This window comes from Schistocerca cancellata, chromosome 2 (assembly GCF_023864275.1).
Source record: "Schistocerca cancellata isolate TAMUIC-IGC-003103 chromosome 2, iqSchCanc2.1, whole genome shotgun sequence".
In the NCBI taxonomy this organism is placed as follows: Eukaryota; Metazoa; Arthropoda; class Insecta; order Orthoptera; family Acrididae; genus Schistocerca; species Schistocerca cancellata.
The window spans coordinates 832,645,539-832,670,551 of record NC_064627.1 but is presented as its reverse complement, the minus strand read 5'-3'; the positions used below and the strand labels follow the sequence as shown (position 1 = coordinate 832,670,551).

The window sequence follows — 25,013 nt, the reverse complement described above, 5'->3', positions numbered from 1 at the left end:
GAAGGACAGTAGAATTTGGTTTCTGCACGGCATCCTGAATGTGATACATCTAAGAGAGGCCTCTGGTTCATGTGGAGGTTCTCGGACGATACTGCGACGACCTCAGATGGGAATTTTTTCACCTTCTGTCTCATGTGGAGAATTGTAATCCCTCTCCAATAGGCAATGAGGAAGGGGGACTACATGAAGGAAGCACCTACTTGGGTGACACAGTATGTGTGACGAGGCATGTGGATTTTCTTTGGGTTAGAGAAACTTCTCTGTAGAGTCGGTGTTGAGTTACCTGCCATGCTCAGAGAGAGATGAGCCACACACCATAGACTTGCGGAATATAAATGTAGGTGTCAATATAGAGCTTTCCATCTTTCAGTCCTAGGAACCTACAGCTAGGTTAAGGTTGTTCTCAACGCTGAGTCAACGTCATCTGATGCCACGTGGGACATGAGAGGAAGGCTCATCCAGTCCAAACTTGTGAGCTGCTAAGAAACTGCACTAGGCTAGGCTAGACCATACTAGGCTACAGTAGACTAGCAGAGATACACTTACCTTCCAGCGAGTCGGAGCTAGTAACGTCAGCCTTGACAAAGATGGCGGTTCCCTCACCAAATTCCTTCCTCAATTCGGCAGCAAACTTCTCCCCATTCTTCTGATCAATGTCTGATGCGACCACCTGAAAATCAGCCGTCCAGTGGGAATGTGAACAGGTGAGTCGTAACATTACTGACATTGACAGCCCCGTACGTCTTTTCCGTTTCTTGTCCTGTAGATGAACTGACCGTACCATAAACAATTTTCGACACCATCGAAATTAAATGCCAGTTGAAGCATATATTTTACTGTCACAGCACACTTTAATGATGGTCAGTTCCATTAATGTTGCGAATCAGGTCATTAATGATAATGTCTTCAAGGAGTCTAACTTCAATATAGAATTGACGTTCCTCTTTGATTAGAGCAGTCACTGTAGGAATCTCACCCAGTGAATTATCAACCACAACTGGTGCGGCACCGTCGACTGAGCCTTTCTAGTTAGAAAGGTTTTTCCAAAATATCAAAACATAGAGCAGTCACATGCGCAATAAAAACACAAATCCTCAGTGCCCAGGGTATGACACTACACTTTATTGTCAACATATAGCAATAAGATATACAGAATTTACTCTAATAGTAACACATTTTCTGGAAATCATGCCAGTCTTAGAGGATATTTGGCGCCCCTCTGCAAGTGTCGCCTGGGCGATAATAAACCCCTTCGCCACCCCTCCCTCTCGATACACCACTGAGTTAAAGAATACTGTGCATGGCAAAATGGCGCTATCTAAAACTGGCGCCGAAGCAACGGTGGTGCTCTATGGGACAAAGATGACAGGGGTGAACTAGGGGTGGGATAAAAACGACTGGTTAAACCCGATACCGGTATTTGAGTTCTGAATAACCGGTATTATTTGTTTGGTCTCAGTTATAACAGGTAGCTTTTATTTTTTACTGACAACTGTGTAAAAAACCGAAATATCAATTAGCCATAGTAGCAGCGTAAAATTTTGTTTTTTAAATAAACCTTTTTCTAAAAAAGATTAATTTTTATGTGTAGATTTTACATTGGTTTGAAATATTGCATTATTATAGTTAATGGGAAAAGCAACCACTGCTTTTTTAATAACAATGCCAACAGAAACGAGCAACAAACACTTGAGAAAAGAACTGGTACAGCATTGCTGAGACAATACTGTCCTTGTTGGCTGTATGTCATGTCTTAAGGTATGCACGTACGTGCAGTGTGGGACACCTGCTCCCGCATGGTCTGTACCAGTGGTAGTCAACCTGGTCCCTACCGCCCACTAGCGGACGTTCCAGCTTTCAAGGTGGGTGGTAGGCAGAAGGGGTTTTGAAAATATTTTCATTAAGTTTTCAAAAAATTTTGAAAAAATTTTGAAAAAGTAAATATTGTTACATTGTTTAACTTTCTGTAACTCTGTTTAGTAAATTTTGTTAAGTAATGTTATTTCCCTATTTTCTATATCTCCATTACTGTGGAACCGGTAGGCAGTTAGAAAATTTTACCGCTAAGAGAGATACAAAAGTCGGCGATCGGCAGTAAAGGTTGACAACTCCTGGCCTATAATGTACTCATCACCAGACATCTGTTGTATTGCCGAACAGAGCCAATCCTAAGCTGCAATTACTTTTATGAAGTGGTGTACAGAGCTTCATTTGCTTTAAAATGTTAAAAATTTGTCTGCCATTTCTATGAAATAATAAAAGAGGAAGGAAATTATGGTAGCAGCAATAAATTAGAAACTTAACAACTCATTCTTAGTATACAATAAAAATAGAAAGTACCTCATCCGCTACCTGTGCCTACATAATGTCTTTAGCTGCTTATAGCCCTTGAAAGCGGACAAATCAATGCGAAAAACAGACTTCTCCCAACCTCAGTTTTCACCCTTTAGCACTGACTGTTCGTAATGCCCAAATAGTATTACAATTTCCGATTACAACACGATTTTTGAGCAGAGTTTCAAAAAACTAGAATGAGCAGGAAAATACTTGCGATTTTTTGTAGTATTCAATCACTTACCACTTTCGAGAAAAGCAGCGAATAGTGGGCGGGCTAAATTTTTCTTTATTCGCTTATTTAATTTAATATTTTGATTCTTTTTTTTTTGTCATCAGTCTACTGACTGGTTTGATGCGGCCCGCCACGAATTCCTTTCCTGTGCTAACCTCATCATCTCAGAGTAGCACTTGCAACCTAAGTCCTCAATTATTTGCTTGACGTATTCCAATCTCTGTCTCCCTCTACAGTTTTTGCCCTCTACAGCTCCCTCTAGTACCGTGGAAGTCATTCCCTCATGTCTTAGCAGATGTCCTATCATCGTGTCCCTTCTCCTTATCAGTGTTTTCCACATATTCCTTTCCTCTCCGATTCTGCGTAGAACCTCCTCATTCCTTACCTTATCAGTCCACCTAATTTTCAATATTCGTCTATAGCACCACATCTCAAATGCTTCGATTCTCTTCTGTTCCGATTTTCCCACAGTCCATGTTTCACTGTCATACAATGCTGTACTCCAGACGTACATCCTCAGATATTTCTTCCTCAAATTAAGGCCGGTATTTGATATTAGTAGACTTCTCTTGGCCAGAAATGCCTTTTTTGCCATAGCGAGTCTGCTTTTGATGTCCTCCTTGCTCCGTCCGTCATTGGTTATTTTACTTCCTAGGTAGCAGAATTCCTTAACTTCATTGACTTCGTGACCATCAATCCTAATGTTAAGTTTTTCGCTGTTCTCATTTCTACTACTTCTCATTACCTTCGTCTTTCTCCGATTTACTCTTAAACCATACAATGTACTCATTAGACTGTTCATTCCGTTCAGCAGATCATTTAATTCTTCTTCACTTTCACTCAGGATAGCAATGTCATCAGCGAATCGTATCATTGATATCCTTTCACCTTGTATTTTAATTCCACTCCTGAACCTTTTTTTTATTTCCATCATTGCTTCCTCGATGTACAGATTGAAGAGTAGGGGCGAAAGGCTACAGCCTTGTCTTACACCCTTCTTAACACGAGCACTTCGTTCTTGATCGTCCACTCTTATTATTCCCTCTTGGTTGTTGTACATATTGTATATGACCCGTCTCTCCCTATAGCTTATCCCTACTTTTTTCAGAATCTCGAACAGCTTGCACCATTTTATATTGTCGAACGCTTTTTCCAGGTCGACAAATCCTACGAAAGTGTCTTGATTTTTCTTTAGCCTTGCTTCCATTATTAGCCGTAACTTCAGAATTGCCTCTCTCGTCCCTTTACTTTTCCTAAAGCCAAACTGATCGTCACCTAGCGCATTCTCAATTTTCTTCTCCATTCTTCTGTATATTATTCTTGTAAGCAGCTTCGATGCATGAGCTGTTAAGCTGATTGTGCGATAATTCTAGCACTTGTCAGCTCTTGCCGTCTTCGGAATTGTGTAGATGATGCTTTTCCGAAAGTCAGATGGTATATCGCCAGACTCATATATTCTACACACCAACGTGAATAGTCGTTTTGTTGCCACTTCCCCCAATGATTTTAGAAATTCTGATGGAATGTTATCTATCCCTTCTGCCTTATTTGACCGTAAGTCCTCCAAAGCTCTTTTAAATTCCGAGTCTAATACTGGATCCCCTATCTCTTCTAAATCGACTCCTGTTTCTTCTTCTATCACATCAGACAAATCTTCACCCTAATAGAGACTTTCAATGTATTGTTTCCACCTATCTGCTCTCTCCTCTGCATTTAACAGTGGAATTCCCGTTGCACTCTTAATGTTACCACCGTTGCTTTTAATGTCACCAAAGGTTGTTTTGACTTTCCTGTATGCTGAGTCTGTCCTTCCGACAATCATATCTTTTTCGATGTCTTCACATTTTTCCTGCAGCCATTTCGTCTTAGCTTCCCTGCACTTCCTATTTATTTCATTCCTCAGCGACTTGTATTTCTGTATTCCTGATTTTCCCGGAACATGTTTGTACTTCCTCCTTTCATCAATCAACTGAAGTATTTCTTCTGTTACCCATGGTTTCTTCGCAGCTACCTTCTTTGTACCTATGTTTTCCTTCCCAACTTCTGTGATGGCCCTTTTTTAGAGATGTCCATTCCTCTTCAACTGTACTGCCTACTGCGCTATTCCTTATTGGTGTATCTATAGCGTTAGAGAACTTCAAACGTATCTCGTCATTCCTTCGTACTTCCGTATCCCACTTCTTTGCGTATTGATTCTTCCTGACTAATGTCTTGAACTTCAGCCTACTCTTCATCACTACTATATTGTGATCTGAGTCTATATCTGCTCCTGGGTACGCCTTACAATCCAGTATCTGATTCCGAAATTTTGATTCTATGTACCTTGAAACTGTGCGAGTCAAAAATTTTCGATCTTCGTTTTCTATGTTTATTAAAGGAAATAATGGGAATAAAAAAATCGAAAATAGGTTATTTCGGAAATCTGTTACTTTGAGCGGTTTTAGCAGTCAGTTTAAACTGCTGTGAAAAAAAAAACGATATAATCGCAAACCGGTTGTTTCCGCGATAACCACCAGTCCTAGGGTGAACGACAGCTGCCAAGATGTGTACGGGCGAACAGACGTGCAACTGTTGAGTAACTGACCGGCCAGGTGGACCGAGGGGCGATCATCAGTGTCTCCTCAACGACCGTTCACAACACGTGGCTGAGGATGGACCTCCGCATCAGGCTCCTGCTTCACGCTACCTTGCTGACTGTTGTTCATCGGAATTTGCACACCGGTACCGCGACTGAACGTCCACTGAGTGGCGACAGGTGACCTTTTCAGGTGTATCGCGTTTTATGCTCCATCAGCGTGAATCGTCTGAAAGCAAACACTGTGCTACAATCGTCGGGTGGATCCACGCTGGAGAAGGGAGCGTTATGGTCTGTGGGACGTTTCCGTGGCATTCCCTGGGTGAACTTGTCGTTCTGGAAGGCACAACGGGTTGACACAAGTATAAATCTATCCTTGGGGAGCATGTCCACCCTTAGATGGAGTTTGTTTTTCCTCGGTACGATCTGGAACTGCGTCACCACTGCGGTCACAGATTCGAATCCTGCCTAGGGCATGGATGTGTGTGATGTCCTTCGGTTAGTTAGGTTTAAGTAGATCTAAGTTCTAGGGGACTGGTGACCTCAGAAGTTAAGTCCCATAGTGCTCAGAGCCATTTGAACCATTTGCCCCTCGGTACAATGGTATCTTCCAGCAGGACAATGGAACGTGCCACAAGGCTCGCAATGTAAGTGCGTGGTTCGAAGAGCTCCAGGGTGAGTTTATCGTATCCCCTGGCCGCCAAACTCACCGGATTTAAGCCCACTCGAGAATCTGTGGTATCATATCGATTGCACTGTTGGCGTCATTGGTTCTCAACCGAGGAACGTAGCGCAGCTGGCTGTGGTACTGGAGTCGACGAGGTTCTCTCCAGAACCTCCAGAACCTCACTGACTCTATTCCTACACGTCCCACAGCGGTTCGTGCTGCAAAAGGTGGGTCCGCAGCTCGTGGTCGTGCGGTAGCGTTCTCGCTTCCCACGCCCGGGGTCCCAGGTTCGATTCCCGGCGGGGTCAGGGATTTTCTCTGCCTCGTGATGACTGGGTGTTGTGTGCTGTCCTTAGGTTAGTTAGGTTTAAGTAGTTCTAAGCTCTAGGGGACTGATGACCATAGCTGTTAACTCCCATAGTGCTCAGAGCCATTTGAACCATTTTTGCAAAAAGTGGTTATTCGGGCCTTTGATAGCTACTCACATTAATGTGATAGCACAATGTATTTGCCACAAGTCATCGAAGTGACGATCCCACCATTTCGAAGCTGTGTAGACCCAAGAACTTTATTCCCAAGGCTACCCCCGTAAAATTTAGACATGTGGGCCTACTGCCGAGAACAGTTTGCTATCGTCTCACCATGGATAGGATCCGCTTAACCGTCCGCGGTAGCGTTCTCGCTTCCCGAGCACGGGGTCCCGGGTTCGATTCCCGGCGGGGTCAGGGATTTTCACCTGCCTCGAGATGACTGGGTGTTTGTGTTGTCCTCATTATTTTCATCATCATCCAGGAAAGTGGCGAAATTGGACTGTGCAAAGGTTGGGAAATTGTACGGGCGCTGATAACCACGCAGTTGAGCGCCCCACAAACCAAACATCATCATCATCATCATCCGCTTAACCAAGTGCGTCTGTATGCGAAAAGTGCATCTGCAATCTGATCTCAGGTTCATCTTTGTGAGCGAGTTCTGAGTGTCAGCACACTCTCACTTTCTTCCCCCAGATGCAACTACTGGGCACAATTGTCCTCCCAAGCAATCGAGAATCAAGTGTTGCCAGATGTGTGCTATGGTTTTCCTTCCTCGACCACTCCACTGACGTTTGTCATCTACATCTATAAAATTCATAATAATGCCTCCTTAGCACAGGTTTGGCTGTTTGGTAACGAATCAGAATGTCGATATCACTAATTAGGGTTGGAGTGCTGCGTCGTTGTGGTTGAAAGGGGAGAAGCAGAATCGCAGCCCTGATGACACTGACCTTGGCCCCCGCTGCGATCAATGCTCTGCAGAAGGCCCGCCCCAGGCCTCCAGCCGCTCCAGTCACCAGGCAGACGCGTCCGGAGGGATCCATCCTGGAACTGAAGAACACATCACGTGACTGTGTGCCTGCGTCTTAAGAGCTCTTCACTATAGACACACACTCGATAGAGAGAGAGAGAGAGACAGAGTGATAAACCTGTTCCATAACTACAACGCAGTTATTTTTATTTACAGAATTAGTCATCAACAACGGACGATACCTTGCAATCGGTAGACACAGCTGAACAGGTACTGTAGGTTCCGCCTTTCTAGCCTGCTGAAAGGCATTCAGGATGGTACCACATCGAGCACTGATAATTCGCCGGCTGTAGACGAGCGATATTATTCTGACTAGGTTCGAGGAGGTGTGGGAGGAATCTTTACTGGAATTGCACAAAGTTCATTTCGGATTAACTGTTGTTTCTCATACGTGTGAGGAATCTTCCATACAACACATAAAGAAGGATTAGTTCTTTTTGTAGATGTTAAAGATGTTGTCAGTACCAACAGAGAAAAACGAGAGAAAAATTGTGATTATTGTGTTTAGAGTATTGTCGACTAGTTTTCTACAAACGTTCTCTCTCTCAGTTTTAAGAAAACGTGGCCTGTGTTCTGGTAATCAAAGGGAACTAAAGCACTGACAAATTTTAACCAAGGGCAGAAGTGTGCATACTAATGAGAACGAAAACACTTTAAAGAAACATATTTCACAACTTCTTAAACAACCCTGTTCGGCCATTTTTCTATTTTGTCTTACTGCATGCCTTGGAAAGGGACACAACTAACATACCTGCTTTAGTTTTATTCAGTAATGGCGTACAGAATTGCATTCTGGGATAACTAACCTTCAAGTAGACTGGAACAGGATATTACCTCCTGTCACATATGTCTCACCAAATTACCAGGACGAGAAAATCAAAGGAATTGGAGAGGTTTAAAGGCAATTCTTTAACATTTGTGACTGGAGCAGTGAAAATGAAACAGTTAGTGTTACTAGAAATACAGTCCGCTACACTTTAAGGTGGTTTGCAGAGTATAGATGTAGATGTAGATGAAGATGTAGCAGCAGCCTTATAATTTCCGAGAAGTTGCCTGCGACTGACTTGAATGCTACCCGCGAATGTCTTTCATCGCCGCTCACTAACATGTAAGTCTTGCAAGTGGCTTTCGGCGGAGATCTCCCTTATTTGTGGACCTGTGAACACGCCTTTGTCTCTCTCGTACAATTCATTTCCAGCCAATTGTTGCACACGTGCCGAAAACGTCCGACTCTTTGTCTGGATTCTTTACAGAATTCTTCAAGTACCTCGGCTTTGTAAGAAATGGTGGAAAGATGACTTTGTCACTCTCAGCCATCGGATGTTTTCTATTTCTTGGCTGTATTCCCCCTCTGATCAACCATTTATTCCTCCTTACTAGTGGTGATCAACGGCATCAGGCGTTCTGCGAGTCGAGGCGTGAATGTCAGAAGTTTGAACGTGATAGGGAAACTAAAAAGTCTGAAAAGGGAAATATTTAGGCTTAATCTAGATGTAGTGGGGGTCAGTGAAGTAAATGGAAGGAAGACAAGGGTTTCTGGTCAGATAAGTATAGGGTAATATCAGTAGCAGCATAAAATGGTATAACATGAGTAAAATTCGTTACGAATAGGAAGATAGAGCAGAATGTTACTGTGAGCAGTTCAGCGACAGGGTTGTTCTCTCAGCAAACGAACACCGTCAACAGTAGCTCAGATATACGTACCGACGTCGCAAACAGAGGATGAAGGGATGGAGGTTACTGGACGGGTAATTCAGTACGTAAAAGGAGACGACAATCTAACAGTCATAGGTGATGGAATGCCGTTTTAGGGAAAGGAATAGAGGACAGGCTCATAGAAGAATATGGGCTTGGTGTTAGGAATGAGAAAGGAGGAAGACTACCTGAGTTCTGTCATAAATTTCAGCTAGTAATAGCGAATACTCTGTTCAAGAGTCAAAAGAGGAATACCTGGACAAGGCTGGAAGACAGGGAAGATTTCAGATACATTACATCATGATCAGGCAGAGATTCCGATATCAGATATCGGATTTTAATGCGTTCCCAGGACCAGATATAAATTCAGATCACAATTTAGTGATGATGATGAGTAGGCTGAAGTTTAAGAGACTAGTCAGGAACAATAAATGCGCAAAAAAGTGAGATACGGAAATACCAAGGAATGAAGAGATACCCTTGAAGTACTCTGAGGCTATAGCTAATGAGAGGAATGAATAGATCAGTACGCAATTCAGTCAAAAAGGGTAATCACAGAAATTGGAAAGAAAACCATAGGTACAAAGAAGGTAGTTGCGAAGAAACATCGACAACGGAAGAAATTCTTCAGTTGATCGACGAAAAAAGGAAATACAAAAATGTTCAGGGAAATTCAGGAATACAGAAAGTCAAGTCACTTAGGAATGAAACAAATAGGAAGTGCAGGGAAGCTGAGGCAAAATGGCTGCATGAAAAATGTGAAGGAATTTAAAATGAAATTATTGTCGAAACGACTGACTCAGCATACAGAAAAGAAAACTCGTCAGTGAAATTAAAAGTAAGGGCGTTAATATTGCGAGTGAAATGTGAAATGCAGAAGGGAAAGTGGATGGGTGGGAAGAGCGCACCGAAGGCTTGTGTGAGGAGGAAGACTTGTCTGATAGAAGAAGAAACAGGAGTCTGTGTAGAAGACATAGTAGATCCATTAATTGACTCAGAAATCAGCTTTGGAAGACTTAAGATGAAATAAGGCAGGAGTAATAGATAACATTCCATCGGAATTCCTAAAATCATTGTGGTAAGTGTCAACCAAGCGACAGTTCAAGTTGGTGAGCAGAATGTATGAGACTGCCGATGTACCATTACATTTTCGGAAAAACATCATCCACATAGTTCCGAAGATAACAAGAACTGAAAAGTGGGAGAATTAGCGCACAATAAGCTTAACAGCTCATGCATCCAAGTTGCTGACAAGAATAATATACAGAAGAATGGAAAAGTAAATGAAGGACATGTTAGATAACGATCAGTTTGGCAAAGGCACCAGAGAGACGATTCTGGCGTTGTGGTTGATAGTGGAAGCAAGATTTAAGGAAAATCAAGACACGTTCATAGAATTTGTTGACCTGGAAAAAGCGTTCGACAATCTAAAGATGTTCGAAATTCTGAGAAAAATAGGAGTAATCTATAGGGGAAGATGGACAATGTACAGCGTGTACAAGGACCAAGAGGGAAGAATAAGACTGGAAGACCAAGAACGAAGTGCTCGAATTAAAAAGGGTGTTAAGACAGGGATATAGTCTTTCGCACCTAATTTTCAACCTATAGGTCGTAGAAGAAATGTCGGAAACAAAAGAACGGTTCAAGAATGGGATTAAAATTCAAGTTTTAAAGATGTCAGTGATAATTCGCTGATGAAATTGCTGGGCTCAGTGATAGTGAAGAAGAATTACAGGACCTGTTGAGTGGAATGTACAGTCTAATGAGCAAATCGAAGAAAGACTAGAGTAATGAAAAGCAATAGCAATGAGAACAGCGAGAGACATAATACACTCCTGGAAATGGAAAAAAGAACACATTGACACCGGTGTGTCAGACCCACCATACTTGCTCCGGACACTGCGAGAGGGCTGTACAAGCAATGATCACACGCAAGGCACAGCGGACACACCAGGAACCGCGGTGTTGGCCGTCGAATGGCGCTAGCTGCGCAGCATTTGTGCACTGCCGCCGTCAGTGTCAGCCAGTTTGCCGTGGCATACGGAGCTCCATCGCAGTCTTTAACACTGGTAGCATGCCGCGACAGCGTGGACGTGAACCGTATGTGCAGTTGACGGACTTTGAGCGAGGGCGTATAGTGGGCATGCGGGAGGCCGGGTGGACGTACCGCCGAATTGCTCAACACGTGGGGCGTGAGGTCTCCACAGTACATCGATGTTGTCGCCAGTGGTCGGCGGAAGGTGCACGTGCCCGTCGACCTGGGACCGGACCGCAGCGACGCACGGATGCACGCCAAGACCGTAGGATCCTACGCAGTGCCGTAGGGGACCGCACCGCCACTTCCCAGCAAATTAGGGACACTGTTGCTCCTGGGGTATCGGCGAGGACCATTCGCAACCGTCTCCATGAAGCTGGGCTACGATCCCACACACCGTTAGGCCGTCTTCCGCTCACGCCCCAACATCGTGCAGCCCGCCTCCAGTGGTGTCGCGACAGGCGTGAATGGAGGGGCGAATGGAGACGTGTCGTCTTCAGCGATGAGAGTCGCTTCTGCCTTGGTGCCAATGATGGTCGTATGCGTGTTTGGCGCCGTGCAGGTGAGCGCCACAATCAGGACTGCATACGACCGAGGCACACAGGGCCAACACCCGGCATCATGGTGTGGGGAGCGATCTCCTACACTGGCCGTACACCACTGGTGATCGTCGAGGGGACACTGAATAGTGCACAGTACAACCAAACCAATCATCGAACCCATCGTTCTACCATTCCTAGACCGGCAAGGGAACTTGCTGTTCCAACAGGACAATGCACGTCCGCATGTATCCCGTGCCACCCAACGTGCTCTAGAAGGTGTAAGTCAACTACCCTGGCCAGCAAGATCTCCGGATCTGTCCCCCATTGAGCATCTCTACGATCGTCTCCATGGGAGAATAGCAGCCTGCATTGCTGCGAAAGGTGGATATACACTGTACTAGTGCCGACATTGTGCATGCTCTGTTGCCTGTGTCTATGTGCCTGTGGTTCTGTCAGTGTGATCATGTGATGTATCTGACCCCAGGAATGTGTCAATAAAGTTTCCCCTTCCTGGGACAATGAATTCACGGTGTTCTTATTTCAATTTCCAGGAGTGTATTAGAACTGGTGATCTGCTAGGTAGGCAGCAAAATAACCCATGACGAACGGAGCAATGAGTACATAAAAAGCAGACTAGCACTGGAGGAAAGGGCATTCCTGGCCAAGAGAAATCTACAAGTATTAAACAAAGGCCTTAATTTGAGGAATAAGCTTCTGAGAATGGACGTTTGCAGCAGAGCATTGTGTAGTAGTGAAGCAAGGACTGTGGGGAAACGGGAACGGGGGAGAATCGGATCATTTGAGATGTGGTGCTACAGACGAATGTTGAAAGCTGGGTGGACTAATAGGGTAAGAACTGAGGAGGTTTTCCACAAAATCGGCGGGGAAATAAATATAGAGACATCACTGACAAGAAGAAGAAAGAGGATGGTCAGACATCATAGAATAACTGGAGACTGGAGACTGTGCTACCATACGATGTTGTACTTAATGTCTGTACAGCAAATCGATCAGCTAATGGATTCAACGAACTCTCTGCAGCATTAACGTTACCCCACGTGCGAGAAGGATGCGTTTGCTCTTTGGACTGCAGTAGCTTTCTGGAGAGCTAAATGTAAAGCAAAAAGCAGAGTCAGATGACACGGTCTGTTACGATCTGCGTTTGAGAATAGACATGTACAAATCTTGAACAGAATTGCAACTCTTGTTGTCCGCCATTAAAGGCTATTTTATTTTACTTTCCTGTTGTGACGAATGTGTTCAAAGTATTGAAGAGAAGAGAGAGTAATTTTCCTCAAGGATGTTATATAGTGTTTAAATACGTTTCATTTTATAAACCCTGCATTTACAAGATTGAACATATGTGCAAGGCTTCTATAGAATCTTCGGACATTTGGTTCGTGATGTTGCTGACGAATCTGCATCACGGTCTTCGGATACCTACGGAGGTGTTTTTACAGATGATTGAAGTAATCTGCTGTCCGGCTATGCATCGTCGAACTATCTGATAACTGAATTGCATTGGATCAGTTTTCGAAGCTTCTATACGAAGTCCTAAATCTACCAGCAATATATAGCTGCTGCTCCTCCTTTACAACAAGATCGTCTAGCCCCATTAATTACTGTCTTATAATTCTCGGCCGGGGGTGTTGAATTTTCAACGACGTACAGGAAAGAGTCTAATGAAGAGCATTCAAGGCAGTGAAGGAAATCTGTATTTTCTCTGAACAGATAATAACTCAGTTGAACTTTAATGAGAACTTTCCCTGTCACGAAATAATTTAATTTCAAGGAACTTGATATTAATTAACTTCATAATTCAAATTCAAATGGCTGTGAGCACTATGGGACTTAACATCTGAGGTCATCAGTCCCCTAGAACTTAGAACTACTTAAACCTACCTAACCTAAGGACATCACACACATCCATGCCCGAGGCAGTATTCGAACCTGCGACCGTAGCGGTCGCGCGGTTCCAGACTGAAGCGCCTAGAACTGCTCGTTCACACCGGCTGGCTAACTTCATAATTACTTAGTTATTTCCTTCAAGTGTAGGAGTAGTAAAGCAAGTAACAACAGTTAATTATTTATCTTATACCTGGCCACATTTGAATTAAAATTACATAGCAGAGGTAGCTGTAACAGATAAAGACTATAGAGGAAGATAGAAATTGGAATACATCCAGCAAATAATTGAGGAAGTAGGCTGCAATTGTTACTCTGACGGAAAAGGTTGGCACAGGAAAGGAATTCGTGAAGGGGTGCATGAACCCAGTTAGAAGACTGATACTCCAAAAAAATATATATATATAGACGTGGTGGTGTTTGCACCCGAGCTATCCCACTTGCAGATAAAACAGCAGTGTATTCCTGTGAAAGAACTTATTACTTAAATTATCGTCGCAGATACGCTATCACGAGTGTGTACCAGAAGAAGTGACAGGTTTCATACGTATTTTTCAAGTCGTGAAATATCTAACCAGAACTGTTTACGTAAACAATAAATGTGGAGAGGATCACGTGGAAAACATTGTTAAGAAAACGAGCGTTAAGTCATAAAGGTGTAACTTCCATATCATTTGAGGGAGCTATATAAGGTAAAAACTGTAGAATTGTAGAGGAAGACTGAGGGTGGAGTATCTCCGGCAAATAATTGAGGACGTTGGTTGCAAGTGCTTCTCTCAAATAAGGAGGTTGGCATAGGAGAGAAGTTCGTGGTGTGCCGCATCAAGAGTAATGACTCTTCCCCCACCGTCCAAAAAAACTTTGTGTAACAAAGCAGGTCTTCAAACTTAGTTTAGATGAATCGATGAATGGTCGCCATGTTTGAACGCCGTGCAGCACTTCGAGGCTTGACGCACACCTGAGACCCCCCATACGGTAATTAAAATTGAATATATCTCCACGTATGAAAAATCGTACGCAAAGAACAGTTCAGTTACACCATTTTGGCCATATCCAAAAAAAAACCTGAAGTGATAGAGCAAAACGTTTTACGGATTTGAAATCAGCACAATCAACTTTATTTTTTAAAAAATGATGTCAGATATCTACAGTGTGTTCGTCAATCAAGTATGAAGTTCATCAGAGAAAATCCGTGATGAGAGGTCTTAGTTGGACTTCCACAGATGATAAAAGACATATCATGAGGATATAATCTGAGCTGAACATGTGGAACGGCTCTCCCTTCTACTCTGTATGACCCATATCCACATGTGTGGAGTCCCATGTCTGTGGACTATAAATTATCCAAACGCACAGGATCGTAAACAGAGCATTTTGGGATTAGCAAGTGTCGGTCGGTACAAGATCTCCAAAATGAGCACTGTATGTGGAATACACGTTTAAAGCTGCTACAAACAACTGCCTGTCGCATCGACGTTGCTGACGCTATCCTGAAAAATAGTGCATAGTTGTGTCCGCTGCCGTGTTTACCGCTGCACACGATTTGTGAATGTTTCTCCAGGACTTAGTAGTTACGAGAATATGCCGACTCACGTTTAAGGTTCGCGTGGACAGAATGGTGAACGAATACACATAGAAAAAGGCTCGCGACAAGATGTCATGTTGACTGGAAGAAGTTCGCTGCCACGGCTATGAGCTTACAAAAGACTGGGTCGTCTTAATATACTTTTAAAATCGTGTATCATACCTTTAAAAAAGATTCTTGTTAATAACCACTACAAGCTGCTAACAGTTACTATTTTTACACTACTGACATACTAAATTGCTATACCACGAAGATGATGTGCTACAGAAGCGAATTTTAACCGACAGGAAGAAGATGCTAAGATATGCAAATGGTTCTGAGCACTAGGGGACTCAACTGCTGTGGTCATAAGTCCCCTAGAACTTAGAACTACTTAAACCTAACTAACCTAAAACCAGCACACAACACCCAGCCATCACGAGGCAGAGAAAATCCCTGACCCCGCCGGGAATCGAACCCGGGAACCCGGTCGTGGGAAGCGAGAACGCTACCGCACGACCACGAGATGCGGGCTAAGATATGCAAATGATTAGCTTTTCAGAGCATTCACACAAGGTTGGCGCCGGTGGCGACACCTACAACGTGCTGACATGAGGAAAGTTTCTAACCGATTTCGCATACACAAACAGCAGTTGACAGGCGTTGCCTGGTGAAACGTTGGTGTGATGCCTGCTGTAAGGAGGAGAAATGCATACCATCACGTTTCCGACTTTTACGGCCGGATTGTAGCCTATCACGATTGCGGTTTATCGTATCGCGACATTGCTGCTCGCGTTGGTCGAGATCCAATGACTGTTAGCAGAATATGGAATCGGTGGGTTCAGAAGGGTAATACGGAACGCCGTGCTGGATCCCAACGGCCTAGTATCACTAGCAGTCGAGATGACAGGCATCTTATCCGCATGGCTGTAACGGATCGTGCAGCCACGTCTCGATCCCTGAGTCAACACATGGGGACGTTAGCAGGACAACAACCATCTGCACGAACAGTTCGACGACGTTTGCAGCCGCATGGACTATCAGCTCGGAGACCAACGCTGCGGTTACCCTTGACGTTGCATCACAGACAGGAGAGCCTGCGACGGTGTACTCAACGACGAACCTGGGTGCAAGAATGGCAAAACGTATTTTTTCGGATGAATCCAGGTTCTGTTTACAGCATCATGATGGTCGTATTCGTGTTCGGCGACGTCGCGGTGAACGCACATTGGAAGCGTGTATTCGTCATCGCCATACTGGCGTATCACCCGGCATGAGGGTATGGGGTGCCATTGGTTACACGTCTCGGTCACCTATTGTTCGCATTGACGGCACTTTGAACAGTGGACGTTACATTTCAGATGGGTTACGCCACGTGGCTCTACCCTTCATTCGATCCCTGCGAAACCCTACATTTCAGCAGGATAATGCACGACCGCATGTTGCAGGTCCTGTACGGGCCTTTCTGGATACAGAAAATGTTCGACTGCTGCCCTGGCCAGGACATTCTTCAGATCTCTCTCAAATTGAAAACGTCTGGTCAATGGTGTCCGAGCAACTGGCTCGTCACAATACGCCTGTCACTGCTTTTGATGAACTGTGGTATCGTGTATATGTGTCGAAGCTGCATGGGCAGCTGTACCTGTACACGCCATCCAAGGTCTGTTTGACTCAATGCCCAGGCGTATCAAGGCCGTTATTACGGCCAGAGGTGGTTATTCTGGGTACTGATTTCTCAGGATCTATGCACCCAAATTGCGTGAAAATGTAATCACGTGTCAGTTCTAGTATAATATATTTGTCCAATGAATACCTGTTTATCATCTGCATTTCTTCTTGGTGTAGCAATTTTAATGGCCAAGAGTGTATTATTCTGCACTTTTTTGTTCGAACTACAAAGGTCTTGTTGAGGTTCTTGACAGAGAATTGTAGCCACAGAAAAATTTGAGTAGATGGTGTCGGATCGTTGTGGGAGATGGTTCACCAATAAGCAGTGGGCAATTTACCCGTGGAGTACATACACTCCTGGAAATGGAAAAAAGAACACATTGACACCGGTGTGTCAGACCCACCATACTTGCTCCGGACACTGCGAGAGGGCTGTACAAGCAATGATCACACGCACGGCACAGCGGACACACCAGGAACCGCGGTGTTGGCCGTCGAATGGCACTAGCTGCGCAGCATTTGTGCACCGCCGCCGTCAGTGTCAGCCAGTTTGCCGTGGCATACGGAGCTCCATCGCAGTCTTTAACACTGGTAGCATGCCGCGACAGCGTGGACGTGAACCGTATGTGCAGTTGACGGACTTTGAGCAAGGGCGTATAGTGGGCATGCGGGAGGCCGGGTGGACGTACCGCCGAATTGCTCAACACGTGGGGCGTGAGGTCTCCACAGTACATCGATGTTGTCGCCAGTGGTCGGCGGAAGGTGCACGTGCCCGTCGACCTGGGACCGGACCGCAGCGACGCACGGATGCACGCCAAGACCGTAGGATCCTACGCAGTGCCGTAGGGGACCGCACCGCCACTTCCCAGCAAATTAGGGACACTGTTGCTCCTGGGGTATCGGCGAGGACCATTCGCAACCGTCTCCATGAAGCTGGGCTACGGTCCCGCACACCGTTAGGCCGTCTTCCGCTCACGCCCCAACATCGTGCAACCCGCCTCCAGTGGTGTCGCGACAGGCGTGAATGGAGGGACGAATGGAGACGTGTCGTCTTCAGCGATGAGAGTCGCTTCTGCCTTGGTGCCAATGATGGTCGTATGCGTGTTTGGCGCCGTGCAGGTGAGCGCCACAATCAGGACTGCATACGACCGAGGCACATAGGGCCAACACCCGGCATCATGGTGTGGGGAGCGATCTCCTACATTGGCCGTACACCACTGGTGATCGTCGAGGGGACACTGAATAGTGCACGGTACATCCAAACCGTCATCGAACCCATCGTTCTACCATTCCTAGACCGGCAAGGGAACTTGCTGTTCCAACAGGACAATGCACGTCCGCATGTATCCCGTGCCACCCAACATGCTCTAGAAGGTGTAAGTCAACTAACCTGGCCAGCAAGATCTCCGGATCTGTCCCCCATTGAGCATGTTTGGGACTGGATGAAGCGTCGTCTCACGCGGTCTGCACGTCCAGCACGAACGCTGGTCCAACTGAGGCGCCAGGTGGAAATTGCATGGCAAGCCGTTCCACAGGACTACATCCAGCATCTGTACGATCGTCTCCATGGGAGAATAGCAGCCTGCATTGCTGCGAAAGGTGGATATACCCTGTACTAGTGCCGAAATTGTGCATGCTCTGTTGCCTGTGTCTATGTGCCTGTGGTTCTGTCAGTGTGATCATGTGATGTATCTGACCCCAGGAATGTGTCAATAAAGTTTCTCCTTCCTGGGACAATGAATTCACGGTGTTCTTATTTCAATTTCCAGGAGTGTATGTGAAAGAGCAAAGTGTGAAGACGTAGTACTCTTAATACGCAAAATTGTGCAATACTTAAAAGTCCCCAATTGTAGCTTATACATGGGCTGGACAAAAATTTGGAAAAGCCGAGAGAAATGCATGCTTGAATATACATGCAGGTGCCAGCCAAGCCTACAGATCGCGCTGTTTTTGTTTGACAACAAACAGCGGCTGTACGAGGTCCCCAGTAAGTTGCAAGTTTCGGTCGTGGCCAGAGCAGTGTTCTGCGTAGTCGTGAATGCCTTATGTCGGTCCTACGCGAATTCGAATGTGGGGAAATTGATGGTGCTCGTATGGCGGGTGTATCCATAAGCAAGGTGGCCAATGTGTTTGGTGTTTCAAGAGGCACGGTATCGAAGATTTATATTGCGTTCAGGGAAAGCGGAAAAACATCACCCACTAAGTCACAACTCGGAAGAAAGCGTCTACTGAGTGATCGTGACAGACGGTCATTCAAAAGGACTGTGACGAAAAATAAGGTGACAACAGCTGACAAAGGCACTACCGAACTGAATGTTACACTTGAGAACATTTTCGGCACCAAAACAAAACGAAGGGAGTTTACGTACCGAGAGTGAAATATCGCATGGTTCAAAATGTTCAGATGTGTGTGAAATCTTATGGGGCTTAACTGCTAAGGTCATCAATCCCTAAGCTTACACACTACTTAACCTAAATTATCCTAAGGACAAACACACACACCCATGCCCAAGGGAGGACTCCAACCTCCGCCGGGACGAGCCGCACAGTCCATGACTGCAGCGCCAAAGACCGCTCGGCTAATCACGCGCGGCATGTCATGGTATCCCATGGGCCCACGGTTCGGTTTTTGTGACCATTTGGGCTCATCCGGTCCATCCCACGGTACAATGTTTGTTCCCAAATAGTAATGCTGTGTTTCAAGACTACACGGTCTTAGCCAAACAGCTCGCAGCTTCTAGGACTGGTTTAGTGAGCACCTGGATGAATTGTCGCATCTCCCACGTCCACCAAAGTCACCAGATCTCAATATTATTGTGCCTCTGTGGTCTACTTTGAAGGGAAGGGTCCATCATCGTTACCTAAACTTGCCACTACTTTGCAGAAAGAATGGTATAAGACTCCCTTGGAAACCATACATGACCTGTATTTATCCGAGAGTACTGGAAGCTGTTTTGAATGCCAGTCGGTCTCCCACAACTTGTTAGTCTGTATTGTGTTGTGTTTTTAGTGTTTCCATATCTTTGTCCAACCCCTGTATATCTCGTCTCACAGAAAGAAGTTAGGCAATTGGAAAACGACTATAAACAGTTAAATAAATGCCAATAGATTCAGTTAACCAGAACGGACCAGTGCAATTCAAGACATACAGAAAGTGAAAGGAAATTCTCACATTTCCAGTTTCCCTGTTTCACTGCAGCAGTACACTGAGCATGTTTTCACCATCAGACACTGAGGAGCTCTCATCACCAAATATTTTTAATGATCAAAACCTCAGGTAGCTTCTCCAGTATCTTTTTGTTTGTGCTAATCTACTATTATTTGTGTACCTCACAAAAAATAAATAAAAGCAGATATCAGGAAACTTTCCACTCCATATAGGACGAAATCCACATTTAGAAGAAACATTAATCTTTTGCTATAGTAGCTCACATTAGTGTGTAACCGTAGATAGCTGCATTCCAACCATTATTACACAGTAGAGTGCTTACATACGCCGCGCGGAGTGGCCGCGTGGTTTGAGACGCCATGTCACGGATTGCGCGACCCCTCCCGCCGGAGGTTCGAGTCCTCCGTCGGGCATGGGTGTGTCTGTTGTTCTTAGCATAAGTTATTTTAAGTAGTGTGCAAGTCTAGGGACAGATGACCTCAGCAGTTTGATCCCTTAGGTAATCACACACACACAATACATTACTCAACAGCAAAAAGTCGAATGGTAGCATCCAAAATGCTTCCTCTGTATACTTTTCGGGATATCTTTGGCATGCCAGAGCTAAGGACTTAATAGCAATCTAACAACAGGAATATCCAAAGATCTGCAAGCAATTAAAATGTGTAAGTATCGGCTAGAAGGACAGAAGACACATTCTGAAGGGAGAAACCGTCACATTTTTCAGTAAAAGCTTAATTTTCACTGTATCAGACCCCTCAGTGTGACGTCACCAAAAGTAATGGACTCTGCAACAGCAGAAATATCAGATGCCATATTGTACGAGGGGTGTTCGGTAAGTGATACAACACTTTTTTTCTGAAAGCAGGTTGGTTTTATTCAAGGTTCCCCACTCTTTTGCCTACAAAACATTATTTTTTAACACAATCTCCGTTCAACGCGTGGCCTTACGCCACCCTACAGGGTGCTCTTTATGATGTTCTGTTAGGCGGTAAGGAACCGAGCGGGTACACACCTCTGAGTACCCCCATCGGTGGACGAGTGTGTCAGTACTACCAAGTGAGACGTCCAGTCGTGCAGTGAGGTGTTTAACTGTGACCGCCGATCACCTCAGATGAGAGTGTCCGCACGTTCCAGCTCTGCAGGAGTCACAGCTGTGTGCGCCGGCCGACATGCGGGAGATAGGGCAGGTTTAAGCAACTTGTTGCGATGATGGCAAGAGCCTCGCCCAACCATTCACAGTAGACATTCTGCAGTCGCCTATGAATATCTGCGACGCTCTAGCTTTCTCCAAAGGAAACTCAACGACAGTTCTCTGCTTGGAATGCACGTCCGTTACATATAGGACCGCCACCTCTCGGAACGTCATGAAACTGCAGGGGCTCAAGCAGAATATTCCACGATGTCCCACAGCAAATTCCGTATTTTTTCAACCGAAATCAAAAAATGGTTCAAATGGCTCTGAGCACTATGGGACTTAACATCTTAGGTCATCAGTCCCCTAGAACTTAGAACTACTTAAACCTAACTAACCTAAGTACATCACACACATCCATGCCCGAGGCAGGATTCGAACCTGCGACCGTAGCAGTCCCGCGGTTCCGGACTGAAGCGCCTAGAACCGCACGGCCACCGCGGCCGGCGCAACCGAAATCGGCCGAGAAAAAAAATGTGTTTCATTACTTGTTGAACGCCGCTCGTACATTGCTCCTGCTGTTCCTGTATGACAACACATTTTCCACTCGAGTACACCCGAAACAGATAAGAGTTTCCTTCAGAGCGGCCAAACTGTTTCAATAATTATAAGTGATTGCAGTCTTGACTTTAGATTAGACCAAGGTAATATCGGAAGACAGGAGAACAACTGGACTTTATCACAGAAGGATTCAGATTGCTCTGTATCGGCACAACAGGCGAGGCATGGCAATATCTCTATTAACCAATATTGCACAATGTGGATCACTGTAGACTTTCTCGGCGAAACCGGTAACCTCCTAAATATTCGAGTTTGCAGCCTAGCTAATATTGTCGTTTTACACAACATTACAACAGTTTCCCCATCTGCCGTAATATCGTGTAAAGCAGTTATAGCAAATTGTCTACAAATTTGGAAATCTGGAGGTTTGTCTTCAAACGTCGGAAACCTTAAGTTACAAAGCTCGCCTTTTCACAAGGTACCACTGGTAGTCCTACTGAGTGGTGACATTACTACTGTAAAATGCGTCATTTGCTATCGCAGCTCAGATACTGATCTCGTAGTCGGTTTATTGTGAGCGTATAAAGAAAAAATGTGATTAAATTGAAGTAACATGAAGACTTTCGTTAAGTAATTTTTGTACATTTTCGTGGAGCATAAACCGATTAGTCCTGAATCTCTTCGTTCAACTTTTGGTCATCAGTCATCTTTAGAAATGTTTACACCTGGTTTGCGGAATTTCGTCGTGGTCGTGCTACTGTCCAAAGTTAACTTGATAAAGCGCTACCAAAATCGATTTTTGTTCCACAAAACAAAAAAAAAGAACTATGTCGTGTGGAACGCGATTCAAGAAGACTGTCTGTGACTAACCACGAGATGGAGGGATCCTCAGAGATATTGAAGGCACATTCGATTTCCATTAATATTTAGCTGTGGAAATTATCCGCTCTCGATGAACTCCGCTCCATTTGACGGTAGCTCAAGACTGGTTCCTGTCAGTTGGTATGTACGGAAATGCTCAAAAAATACGAGCGAGGTAACAGGATATGAAATCTGGATCTATTCGAACTAGCCGGAACCTGCGTACTGATCGACTGTTTCGTTGCTTCAGATTAACCGAAATCAACGAAAGTAATTCATTGGTGAAGCATTTCCAAGATAATGGTAGTTTGTTTCTTTGGCCACAGTGGACATGTCACGGTCATTGCTTTAGGGGATCGAAGTACAGTTAATATTGAAAGGTAAGATGTACGACAATTTGTTTACCAGAAGTGGTCGGTGAAATAATGAAAAAAACTCAAAACGCCTCGACGTGGCAATGTAATACAGCACGTCAGACGACTGATTACAGCTGTTGCCGAAGATAAAAATTGAATCAATGTCTCATTGCCCTTATTCACCTGATTTATTGCTTAACAACTGCATTTTGTACCGTCATTTTCATCACCTCAAGAAGTTGTTGAATCATTTCAAAACCATGTTTATGGTGCGCTGACTTCAGGGTTGAAAAAATGTTTGGAGTTCATTCGTACGCATCTCAAAGCATATAAAGTTTAAAGAAGAATACTGTAAGAAAGAGAAATTCCGACGTCAGCTGCAATCTGGCGACAACTAACAAATTGTGCCAGGGAGGGATTCGAACCTTGATCTTCCATTTACCACGAGCGGTCGTTTTAACCAGTTCGCCTATCCGAGCACACGTCCCGTCCAACCCAAATTCCCACATGTCGCACACTACGTATGTAGATTCCCCCTATCCATTACCCTTTCTGCTCGGAGTTCCCACAAGAGGTCAAACAAAGAATGCATCCGCACGGAAGGTATCATTAGTTGCCGTCAAGAGGCATATATTTATATGTGTGGTGTCTGTTCTTTCGGACAATAAATGCACCTTGATGGGAAATAATGAGACTTTCAGTATGGATACACTCTTCGTTCGACCTCTCGCGGGAGTCAGATGAGGCTACAAGCAATGATGGTAATGGACAGGGGACACTACGTATGTAATGGGGAGCATATGAGAATTTGTGTTCGATGGAAAGTATGCTCGGATAGCCGAAGTGGTTAAGGTGATACCTTGCGATAAGCGGGAAATCCGAGTTCGAGTCTCTGTCGGGCGCAAATTTCCACTTTTCGCCTTTTATTGATGTCAATGTCTGACTGCAGCTAATATCAGAATTTCTCTTTCGTCATGTATACATATGGTATCACGTCCGAAAGAACAGCCAGCCGCCGTGACCGAGCGGTTCTGGGCGCTTCAAATGGTTCAAATGGCTCTGAGCACTATGGGACTTAACTTCTGAGGTCATCAGTCGCCTAGAACTTAGATCTACTTAAACATAACTAACCTTAGGGCATCACACACATCCACGCCCGAGGCAGGATTCGAACCTGCGACCGTAGCGGTCATGCGGTTCCTGACTGTAGCGCCTAGAACCACTCCAGCCGGCTCTGGGCGCTTCAGTCCAGAACCGCGCGGCCGATACGGTCGCACGTTCGAATCTCGCCTCGGGCGTGGATGTGTGTGATGTCCTCAGGTTGGTTAGGTTTAAGTAGTGCTAAAGTCTAGGGGACTGATGACCTCAGATGTTAAGTCCCATAGTGCTTAGAGCCATTTGAACCGAAAGAACAGACACCATAGGCATAAATCTTCTTTCACTATTTCCGCGACTCCCGTAGATTCTGTTGGTTGTCAGAGCGAGCAAAAGACCAGCTGAAAACACGAGAGATATAGGGGCCGCTTCCTACCTGTGTGATGGTGGATGTGGTGGCGACGTGGCTGGCGGCCGCTATGTGGTCAGTGTCGGTAGCGCGCCCTACATATATTTGTGTGTGTGTGTGTGTGTGTGTTTGTGTGTGTGACTTATCGCTGCGCACCTCCTATCAGAGCAGGCACACAAACGCAGCTATGGGCGGTAGATCAGAGCCACTCGAAAGATCTTAGCTAACTGATAGCCATTAGCACTAAATTGACACATGCTTAGTTATGTCATGGATATTTTTTACGATTCAACCGTCACACCAGTTTCACAAGATTGCGGTCGAGATCCACATGATATCCTGGATACGTACTAAAAGGTCAAGAGCCTGTGTTTAAAAAAAGCAATGACAGGAAAACGTTTTCTTTTTGCATCGAGTCGTTCGTATTATCACAAAATAACGTAGAGAATGTCATACAGATGATAAGCTAGATGGGGGTTGTAGGGAAGCAGCCTACTTACGCCGTATAAAATTCACATCAGTCTTTCCATTGTGTGCCAGCCAGTCCGCTGTAACTAGCTCTGACGCCATAAATGTTGCGCAATGCTTTAAAAATCAAGTAAATAACCTGAAACGTTTCTAGCATGTCAGGAGTAATACTAAATCAATATGTGTTGAATATCAGTTCAATAACTTTAACCATTTTCGAAATTTGGACTTTTTCTGTAAAAATCATTGACGCAACAGAAAAGAGCTAGAAACTTAAAAATTTATATTTAGATTCCTTTTGCATAATAATTTAGTAGAAACAGTATTCTGGATCTCATAAATTAAAATTTTAGTTGAAATTCATGATTTTCTGGTTTTTGTCTTAAAAATTAAGGAAG

General features: G+C 44.7%; 2 protein-coding genes across 3 annotated transcripts in view; one reads left to right on the top strand and one right to left on the bottom strand.

Annotated features, from left to right (window-relative positions):
- LOC126162730 (tudor and KH domain-containing protein homolog) overlaps positions 1–25,013 on the top strand; it is a 393,959-nt gene that overhangs the window by 236,522 nt on the left and 132,424 nt on the right. The window lies entirely within an intron of this gene.
- Positions 1–25,013, bottom strand: part of LOC126162732 (15-hydroxyprostaglandin dehydrogenase [NAD(+)]-like) — a 119,868-nt gene that overhangs the window by 44,997 nt on the left and 49,858 nt on the right. Inside the window, exons 1-3 of one of the 2 annotated variants that reach the window (XM_049919395.1) lie at positions 24,175–24,229; positions 7,073–7,172; positions 547–670 (exon numbers count right to left, since the gene is read on the bottom strand). In XM_049919395.1, coding sequence (XP_049775352.1) covers positions 547–670; positions 7,073–7,165 — 217 coding nt within the window. In that variant the 5' untranslated portion in view covers positions 7,166–7,172; positions 24,175–24,229. Of the gene's footprint in view, positions 1–546; positions 671–7,072; positions 7,173–24,174; positions 24,230–25,013 lie in introns of those variants that run through there. The other variant, XM_049919396.1, reaches the window with a different exon arrangement.